Below are 10,689 nucleotides of genomic sequence, written 5' to 3' on the forward strand. Positions count from 1 at the left end.
GTGGGCAAACAAAACAGATGCATTTGGTAGATTACTGTGGCTTTCCTAACAGTAGTTGCAACAGCTTCCACTTGCCACTCATTGTGCACAATTTTATTCACAAGTCTGTTAGTTCACACAACTTAAGTAAGGTTTTAGCACCAGAATTTACAGTGACCTCCTCTTATATCTGATAATGGGGTTATTAGGTGTGTGTATCATCGTGGTGTAATTTATAGTTGGAAAATAGTCATTGACGAGATCAAATTCATACAAACGAAGTAAAGTAGACCAAATGGTCTTAATCTGAACATAAGCAAAGTTTTCTCCAATGCAGCGATGACGGCCTGGGAGGAAAAAGCCATAAAAAGCAGTTAGAATATTTTGCTATTAAATCCCCTTTGACAACCAGCTAACTTTAAAAGTTTTATGCCAACAGTAGTTGCCCCTTCCTAAACAATCCAAGGCTCTGATGTTGCACATACACCATTACAGAATTCCATCCAAGTCTTATTTTTCTAAGCTGCCACTGCATAGAACAGACAAGTAAGTGGAATGAGATTGTGTTGTTCTGTCCCCACCAGAAAGCATTAATTTATGTACCAGCAAAGGACATTTGGAACACTGGAAGAGATCAACTCTAACCCTGTTGTGGCAGTACTTGCAAACTGTTCTGGAAGTTGGGACTCAGCAGATTTTTGCTCTAACTTAAACTGACTTTGTCTTACCAGGTTTTACCTTGACTAGAAAAGATCTGAGTCACACCTGACACATGCTAACCTAACAGAGCAAACACTGAGCAATATATACAGCTATGACTAACACAAAGCTATTAACTTAATGCTTTTAACAGCACTTTCACAGTAAGAGCAAAGTTTCAGGCAGAAAGAAAAAAGTCTACCCTCATACACTGCAGTGCAGAGAATTGCTGTGCAAGGTGACTAGTATGAGCCACCTCAGCACACCCTCACTCAGGAAGGTGCTGTGTTCTCTTACCTGCGCCAAATGGAACGTATGCAAATTTCTCTCCAGCTGCTGGATTGTCTTGGAGGTATCTGTCAGGCTTGAAGTCTAGAGCATCTTTCCAGGAGTCCCTGAGTCTGTGGTTAACAGTGGGAGATACACAGACCTGATGGCCAGGGGGAATATTGTATCCAGCAACAGTCTACAAAGAGAAGAGATAAAACCCCAGACATGACAAAACGTCTCCATTTTTCTTTTTAAAGTGTTACCTGAAGTGCTGCATCAAGAGACTTAAATTTCAAAAGAGATTTTGGCTAAATGCATTTAAAATTAATGCAACCTAACACTTCATTGAAAGCCTTTGCCGTTGGAGGGACATTGTTTAAAAAATTACTTATTTGGTTTGTTATTTTATTTCTACAAACAGCCAAGTTTTCTTTCAGACTTATCTCACTTGTATTAAGTGCAAGCCAAATTTTCCCATGACAGCTATTAAAAATACCTGACAAACAAAAAATGGATTTAAATGGCGGCACGAAACTAAGCTCAAGTGAGACTGATAGCTACAAGACTTTACTGAAGAAAACTGCATGCGACTCTTCCCAGGTCCCCTCAGATTCTGCCCTTCTGGCAGAACAAACCATTCCCTCAGCCTCTCACCATGAGTGCTGCAGCCCCCTATATCTTGGTGGCCCTCTGCTTGCTTCCCTTCATCGGCATCCTGCTTGCTGGGGGCCGGGGGAGTCCAAAACTGGACACAATTCCAGATGAAGGTTACAACTACCAAGTTCGAGGTATTAGTTGCTTTCCTCAGTCAACTCTGGCTACACTACCACTGATACCAGCTTTCCTCCCTACCAGCAAACACTGCTCACTTGTGCTTCCTTCTGCCAGCTGAGAACCCTCTGACCCAGCCTGTGCTGCTGCAGTGAAGTTAGCTCCAAAAAGTGTTCTCACCTGGGGAGTTCTGGCCATTCTCATCATGGTCATTATAGGAGGTCTAAGCCTTAAAGTTTCCTTTAGACAGCGATCCAGCAAACTGAGATCCTTGAGCTGAAAAGACAAAGAAAATGATGTATCAAAATACAGCCAACTTTATTCAACACAAAATGCTATGTCATACCATTTAAAAACAAATAAAAAACAAAGGAGTAAGCAGCTCATATTTATATGTACTTTATTAGTTACATTGATATTTTTTTCCATTTGATTAAATTAAGAAGGAAAAAAAATATCTGACCAGTGCAATCAAATACAAGTAGTTTCTTCCTAACCTGTCTCATGAGTGTTTTCTGTTTCCTAATTAACAAACGTGCTCACACTGCATTGCTTTCCTCAGTAGGAATATGAAGATCTTCCTCCTCTATAGAACTACAATATCTTAAATAGATATAGAACTGTAATTATTTCCTTAATGAACACTAATTAAAAAAAGCATTATCAAGCTGCAAATTTACTTGGACAATAAGAGAGGAGGAGCTGTACTGGCAAATACTGTTATTGCAGAATGACTGTGCCAATTATTGTAACACAAAGCACATGACTATATGTCATGTTTGTTAATTATTTTTTAAGTAAGTACCTAAAAGTATAAAAACACCCAGCAAGAACAGTGCAACATACAAACCTGGTCGTAAGTTAAGGGTGGCAAGTCATCCCCACAAACTGCTTTCTGTTCTGCATAGCACTGTTGCTGTATGGGTTTGTCCCTGGCGATGAAGAAGCCCAGCCAGGCGCTGGTGGTGGAGGATGTGTGCTGCCCTGCCAGCAGCAGCCCGATCAGCATTCCAGCAATTTCATCATCTGTCAGCGGGCGGCCGTCCCTAGGGCAAAGGGAGTCATGTTAGAGCTTCCATTGCACAGCAAGTTCCACTTGAATATGAAAAAGAACTTCTTGACTGTGTGAGTGACTGAGCACTGGAACAGGATGCCCAGAGATGCCATGGATTCTCCTCACTGGAGATAATCAAGAACTGCCTGGACACAATCCTGTGCCATGTGCTCTAGGATGGCCCTGCTTGAGCAGGGAGGTTGGACCAGATGACCCATTGTAGTCCCTTCCAGTCTGACCAATTCTGTGATTCATTTGATTACATTTCCAGTTACAGTAGCATTTACAGTTTCTCCTAATGTACAACTTTCTCCTTCTACTCTTTTGTTGCCTACCCTAAATTGAGTGTCAAAAGATCTAGGGGTAGGGAAAAGGGATAACAGAAGGAGACTCTCTAGCAGCCAGCAAAGAAAAAGGAAGCAACCTCATGACCACCAACGAATATCTCAGAAATCTGAGTAACCATTGTGTGCTGGTTTGAGCTGAAGTAGAGTTAACTTTCTTCACAGAGGCTTGTATGAGGCTATGTTTGGGTTTTGTGCAGAACACTGCTTCCCACAGACAGGAGGTGTTTAGCCATCTCCAGGAGAGCAGGGCCCATCACACGTAATGGTCCCTTGGGAAGACAAACACCATCACTCCAGATGTCCCCCCTTCATCCTTCTTCCTCCCACCTTATATACTGAGCATGATGTCATATGGTATGGAATATCCCTTTGGTCAGTTTGGGTCACCTGTCCCAGATGTGTCTCCTCCCAATCTCCCATGCATCCCCAACTTCCTCACCAGCGTGGCAGTACGGATCGCAGTAAAGGCCTTAGCTCTGTGTAAGCTCTGCTCAGCAATAACCAAAACATCTCTGCATTATCAACTCTGTGTTCTGCACAAAACCCAAACACAGCCCCATACTAGCCTCTGTGAAGAAAGTTAACGACTTCAGTTCAAACCAGCACACATTGACAAGATTTAAAGCTGCTTTTAAGAATACAGCTAGGACCAATTGCTGGCAACAAAACCAGTTCAGAACTTGAGGGAGTTTTTCTTGGGTTTGGTAGATAGTTTTAACTGAAGACCTCAAAGCTAAAGTGAACCATCTATAAATGACAGGTCTTCAAACCCTTGGCTTACTTGTATGACGCATCAAGCAGAGTTTGGAGCATGTCGTCCTCCTTTTCCTGAGACTTCCGACGTTTCTGGATAACCTTGTAGAAAATATTCTTTATTTCTCTGTGTGCTCGATCTCGACGTCTGCGAGATATAAAACACTTCTATTAGCAACATTAGACAAAGTAACACATAAAGTGTTTACCCGGATTTATTAGGACATCTAGAATAGCTTACAAACAGGAAATGGTGTGGGTGGGGGACAACCCAAACAACAATGATGTTTAGATAAAGTGCTTAAGTTGCTTCATTGTTACTTGTGGTACCTGAAGCTCGGCAGAGGGAGCCAACCAGGCAGGAGCCAGGCAGCATGAGTAAAACCCCCATCCAGGTCGGCATACAGCTGAGCCACCTTCTCATTCAGCAAGCTTCTGATTTCTTTCCCATGTAAGCAATGACTTGCTGTCAAAATGATGAGTTCTGAGAGGGCTTCAAATAAGTCTGAGGAAAGATTTGAAAAACGTTACTGAAGACACATTTCAGGTGAGATGTTAGGTTTTACAGGTCATTCTTCATTTTTATTTTGTAAAAGAAACAAAATAACTGGACACAGATTAATAATTTACAAGAGTTTTAGATTGTTTTACTAGGAGAATGAAGCATCCAATTTAAAATTTCTGTGTGTCTATCAGTTCTCTCTTCAAACAGCTTTTTTATTAGATCACTGATTTCAACACCTTTTTTCTAAGGTATTTCTTTCTAGAAATTTTTCTACCTAGAAATCCTTTTGATGCAAACCATGCACTATGAGCTCAGTCCTCCTTAATAAACGTAAGTGAAATTATACTAAAGTTTAACCCTGAAATCCAAATCCATGGGAAACCAGTTAGTTTTGCTGCTCACTGAATTAGTTTTATATAGTAGTACTTGCAAATTTAAAGACCAAATTATATATTACCATATTACTGACTATATTACATGCAAATGATATACTTTCAAAGCAAATGATTATATTAAAATGTGATACATACATGCTACATAAACATAAATACAGATGTTTCAATAATTAATACTTCTGACACTGTTATGCAGCTGTGGGCCTGCAGCAATGGTGATGGGCTATGTCTAGCAGGCTAGTTGGGAAAAGGGAGCCAAAAGAGAATTTCACTCAGATCACTGACCTAACCAAATCAGCTTCAAGGATGCCATTTTTCAAGGCAGAAGCTCCCTGAGCTAAGACCTCCAACACAGGCTCTACAGGGCCTGAGCCACAGGTGTTCCTAGGGACTGAGCTGAGCTGACTGGTATCATGCAGAACAAGCACAACAGGTGCACTGACTATGAGCTGACTCAGAAAGCAAAACTGAGATCCTCCTTCATTCCTTTGAGTCATTTGCTGAGCAGCTTTATTCTCCAATAGCCTTAAATGTTATTAAACAGAATCTGTACTTTGAATGTTTCTTCTGATGTTGGGTACACTTTTACCTAGGCATTTTTTAATTTCTGTAATATTGCAGTACATCATTTACAAAACCACACTGCATTGGCCTTAATTCCTTCCCAGAAAACTGGGGGGAAAAGCATCTGATCTTGCTTACTTTTCTCTCCTCTCTCTCCCCATGCTTTGAAATACTCCTTTGTTTCTTCTTCAATCACAGACACATGCTGTTTAAACTGGGCAATGTTTAGCCCAGTTTTGAGCATCTTCTTCTGTTCCAGAAACAGCTAAAGGAAGCAAGACAGTAAAGGTAATCAGTACAATGGTCTTCATATTAATGTAATTAAAAATTTATTAGCATTTGTACTGTAAGAACATCCAGAAGTAAATAGGGATTATGGTTAGCACTGCAGGGTACAAACAGTAGGTACTCAAATTTAAATAACAGGAAATATTCCGGTTTTACCTTCTTTGTTTTTCAAGCAACAGTTTAGAAAAGGACCTGCAGAAGCATTCAAGGTTGAAATACAGAATGTCCTCTAGATACATAATTACAAATGTAATCAGCTCTGTCCTTGCAACATCTGGCTTCAGCCTGTGTTCCTTGTTATGTAGCCTCCTTGCTCTCACTTCCCCCCTCCTGTCTTCTCTCAGGCAGTCCTGTCTTACCTCTGGACTAGAGATGACCCTTTCTTTTACAAAGCCCTCTGATCTCACTGCCCAGGCAATCAGACACAGAAGCAGCAAATTGCTCCTGAGGAAAATGGTGAGGCTCACACCCCTCTCGCCTCTTCCTCTTTTTCCTTTGTGTAGACTTGTATCTAACCAACCCACTGGTGAAAACCCATTGTTGTAAGAGAACTGTTCAATAGATTAATAAGAGATTGACTCAGAAAATTATTCAATTGATTTTTAGGACGAAATTATGAATGAGGCATCTGTTCTATAGATGTGCACTGTACCATGAGTAATGCACCAAAAACTGTCTTCCCACCAAGGGCTCTGCATGTACCATAAAGTTATGCACAGCATAAAAAGAAAGGTTACTTCCTAGAAACTTCTGGTTTGAGAATGCAGCAGTCTGTCTGGGGGTACACATGCCACAGAGCAAAAAGAGACAAGCACATTTTCCCTTGCAACATGCTAGCCAATCTCCATCTTCCTCTGCCATTTCAGGTACTCTCAATGAAAAACTATATGCAAGAGGCTTGGAGAGAGGAGATACAGAGAGAATATCAGCTCATATACAGACTGAGAGTATGAGCTGATATATGGACTATGCAGAATAACAATTACCAGAATCACTGGTAAATAAGCAATTTTTTAAAGAGTAAAGTGTGGTTGTGCTAAACACATAACTGAAAATCACTGTCAGAATTAAGAAAGAGAGATTTAGCAGCTTGAGCAGAGAGAAGGTAATCTCAACAGTTCAGGATGATCCATCAATGGTAGAATGCCAGTAAATTTTCCATGGCTTTCTAAATGCCTTCCCATTAGATGCCCGATATTAAACTGCAGTGGTAATACCATGGCAAAAACCAGCTCATCTCCAGCAGAATGCATTCTGGCCACAACCAGGCATGCTCCCTCTCTAGCTTCATAGAGAGAAACTATAGATAATCAGTGTATGCCAATAGCAAAGTCCCTGCATCTCCTCACTGTGGAAAAAGGTAATTTTCCGAGGAACCTCGATCTGCAGAGATAGTAAGTAAGAAGTCCTTCTGGTATCAAAGGTATGAATTAAGCAGACATATCTACAGACACCCAAGGCTTACTAATAGGAAAAGATTAATCTCTTGACTAAAACAGAACTCAAACACACTGGAGAGAGGTCTTATTCATCTCTGTATGCCTGAAGTACATAAATTTTAACACATAGCGATTTCTAAGGAGCTTACAATAAGTTCTATAAAACTCCTGAAGGATGAGACTAGATCCCATCTAAGAACTAGCTCTTGAGTGAAGACAGACATTCAAATCCACCCACAAACTGTAAAGCATGAAAGCAGAAGTCAAAACAGCGGTAAAAAGTGGGCAAACTCAGAAATAAGGACAAACCAACACCTTTCAGTTTCAAGCAGACATCCCATGACAGTCAGAATCCCAAGAACAAGCACAACTCCGTGAGAATCTGTCCAACTTAACCGTCTGTGTCTGATTCACAGACACTTTTCTGAAACTAGTATATACCAGAGAAGAGCTTGAAAGACATATTGCAGAGCATCATGTACTCTCTACACTCCAGCAGCTACAAAAGGGAGTCACAACTCCATCCCTGACTTTTTGAGGAAGACCTCTGACTGTTGAAACTGGTAGAAACAAGTCTGTTAGAATGGCCCCACTTGTGGAAGAGTTCTCCTAGGACTCAAGAAACGATCTGCTTGTTACCCAGCCTGCAGTCCTACTGTTTCCATTCCCAGAGGGATGGGAGGAGCTATGTAAATCCATGAAGTGCAAAAGAATCCACCACCCAAACCACAAATCCTCCTCCCAAACTCTGTGACACTGCCTATCCACAATATAATACTTTTTGACAGAGCAGGAGATAACCAACTTTACAAGTCACTTGTAGGCAGTTGTATATGTGGTTTCCAAAAGGATGGGGTAAGAACAACATATGTACTTTGTAGATCATGGTGAAAAGGCCCAGTGCGGAGGGAAAGACAGTAGTGATTACGGCTCATAAACCACATAATTAAGAGGCCAACAATCACCACAAGCAGGTAGGGGAAAAGGAAGGGGCTTGCTAAGGAAGAAAAGCGTGGATGGTCACAGAAACTATTACCAAATGATTGGAATTCATACAACAAAATGAGGCCAAAACTGAAAACCCAAAATCAAAGTATATCATAATGCTGCTGATGCCAGCAAACTTCTCTGCTGTACCACAGGCTGTTGATGCCAACATGCACTCAATGCAGAGTCCCAGTGGAACAAGACCATCCACAGGAAAGTCTGCTACTGCAGTTTGAAGAGTCTGACGTGACAGATCACAATCACAAACAACAAAGCAGCCAACACTTAGCTCGGACACAATGCCACATGCCACAGCCCCTGTGCTTCCCAGGCAGACTCTATTCTGCAAACATACACAGAAATAGTTTTGTCCAAGCGAGACAAACCTTGTGGTGCAAACTGTCAAATTTATACTCCTGTGTCTAGGTCTGGCAAGGCATAAAGGAAAAATTATCACTCTTAAATCTCTCTCAGAAGCAAGACCTAAAGTTGCTTAGAATAGAAAATGAAATTGCAGTCAGTGGTGTGCTGCAAGGGAAGGAAAGAGTAACTCCCTCACTAGCTTTTCATCTGTGATGGGATTAGATGGTTTCAAGAACATAAGATAACATCCAGACTCACAAATGGCCAGGTGGGAAAGAAAGCAACCTGGATATGCTGAGCCTTGATTACCCAAATGAGACTATTTACCCAGGGCAATCTGCCAGAATTGCATATGAGCACACAGCTCCATCATACAGAGCCAAGAGCTCAGGCTGCCTACTTGGAATTCAAACTACTCTGCTCTAGTATTTTAAAATACATACCGCGTTAGGGACATCATAAGCAACTCCCTTGCCAAAAACTGGTGTAGTTAACCGGGAGTACACATCCTCTGCATTCAAATCTTCATTTTTACTGTTGAAGAGTAGAGCAGCAGCATCGCTGCCCAGTAGGTATGTGAATGTCTTGCCAACCATGGTGAAACTGAACACAGGTCCATACTAAGAAAGAAAATTTAAAAAAACCACCACAATTTATCTTACATAAGAACACAAGTCATTCAATCCCTATGTCTGTGTAGTCTCCCATAATTTAATTTCTTCCTAAGAAGTATCCAGAGATTTAATAAAGATAGAAATACTTTAAACCCCTTTAAATTCTATTCTCAATATAGTTACTGGTGATAGCTAATGATCTTGCACATTTTAAAACCATTTATTTTGAAAAAGGTATATAGAAGATCAATCACACTACAAGAACTTGCAGGGTGATTACAGCACATATTGCCTCTCATAATCTACAAACATCGTCTCAAAAAATTCTGGATTTGGAGTTATGCATAGGTAATTAGGAGCAAATGAGATTTCAAAGTTGAAAAGTGACCTCCAGCAGGCCTTTATGCACAACTTCTTGCTTTCCTAAACTAACCAAGCTAAACCTTAAGTTCATAATCTACATAGTTTTAGACAATGTGAAACAGATTGCTAAATCTGATGTCATTGGAATTAAGGCTCTCCTGACTTAGTTAATTTCTTTTGGGCTGTTAAGAGTATAAAAATTACTGAGGTTTTATACACCAGCCCCTTTAACATCGGGGAGGCCTTAAAATTCATCCAAGTTGCCTACACCCCAGCCCCATCCCAAATTAGGAAAGAATGTGATTAAAAGTTGCTAATTAAAGCAAGAAATAATGTCATGAAAATGGCTTTTTAATTAACTTGTGATTCAGCTATGAGCATTACTCAAATGCACAAACATAGCTTTTACATGTGAATCACAAGAAATAGTCTAATTTCTAATACTACTTCTTTAACAAGAATGCAAATAAAAAGATACCAGAGCCTACCATGCATACTCCATTTCACATTCAAGGTGGTAAATGAGAACAAACTGATTTTAAACAAGCTCCAAAGAACTTAACAGACACACAAAAATATTTCAGCATATGCCCAACCAGTCATGTGGGAAAACATACCTTGTCATAAGCATTTTCCAAAAATTCAATGGGACTTTTTCCAAATGCAATTGCATGTCCAAGGAAAGGGATGCCTGATGAAATATAAGGTGGGTATTTCTGAGGAAGAAAGAGAAAAATCGTTATTGAATTTTCTTCAGAAAGTACCACAGACTCAGAAAACCCTGAGCTGGAAGGGGCCCACAAGGACCATCGAGTCCAGCTCCTGGTCCTGCACAGGACACCCCTGAGAATCACACCCTGTGCCTGAGAGCATTGTCCAAACACCTCTTGAACTCTGTCAGGCTCGTCCCAGTGCCCAAAAGCAACACAATAACACCCATTTACGTAAAACTACCACAGAGGAAGTTTTACACGTCTTGTACAAACTCCTTTGTGAAAAGGCCAACTCTGGAAAACTGGTTTGTTTCCTTTTTGCAATAAAGCTACAATTGAAAGCAGCAAGGGCTAAAACGAGGTTAATACGGTGAAAATTCTCGCACTGCTGCCTCTGAAAGCAAAGCCCCGAGCACTGCCATGGGAAAGCAGAGAATCAGAAACAAAACAGTGCTGAGGATTTGTTCGACCCCCCCCAAGCACCAAGCTCAGGGTTCGTGCCCAAGCAGCAGCCTCGCTCCGCGCTGCACTGAGGACACGGCGCGATGACACAGTGATGTGTCTGCGCCTACAGAACCGGAGCAG

At 41.0% G+C, this 10,689-nt stretch overlaps 1 protein-coding gene across 1 annotated transcript; it reads right to left on the reverse strand.

Annotated features, from left to right (window-relative positions):
- Window positions 1-86: 86 nt before the first annotated feature.
- On the reverse strand, window positions 87-10,101 carry LOC103805793 (lanosterol 14-alpha demethylase). Its single transcript, XM_009078455.1, has 9 exons — window positions 10,009-10,101; window positions 8,858-9,034; window positions 5,476-5,602; window positions 4,204-4,378; window positions 3,902-4,021; window positions 2,570-2,765; window positions 1,900-1,995; window positions 976-1,144; window positions 87-326 (listed from the first exon to the last, which is right to left on the reverse strand). The coding sequence occupies exons 2-9, from the start codon at window positions 9,008-9,010 to the stop codon at window positions 148-150; spliced, it is 1,215 nt and encodes a 404-aa protein (XP_009076703.1). The 5' UTR covers window positions 9,011-9,034; window positions 10,009-10,101; the 3' UTR covers window positions 87-147.
- Window positions 10,102-10,689: the final 588 nt, after the last annotated feature.

Source organism: Acanthisitta chloris, unplaced genomic scaffold, assembly GCF_000695815.1.
Source record: "Acanthisitta chloris isolate BGI_N310 unplaced genomic scaffold, ASM69581v1 scaffold17677, whole genome shotgun sequence".
NCBI classification, from domain to species: Eukaryota; Metazoa; Chordata; class Aves; order Passeriformes; family Acanthisittidae; genus Acanthisitta; species Acanthisitta chloris.

Coding starts and splice junctions, on each gene's coding strand:
- LOC103805793 (XM_009078455.1), bottom strand. CDS start 9,010: ATGGTTGGCAAGACATTCACATACCTACTGGGCAGCGATGCTGCTGCT. Junction 4,379..5,475: donor GGGAGAGAGAGGAGAGAAAA/GTAAGCAAGATC, acceptor ATCTTTCCTCAG/ACTTATTTGAAGCCCTCTCA. Junction 2,766..3,901: donor CTGCTTGATGCGTCATACAA/GTAAGCCAAGGG, acceptor CCTTTGCCCTAG/GGACGGCCGCCCGCTGACAG.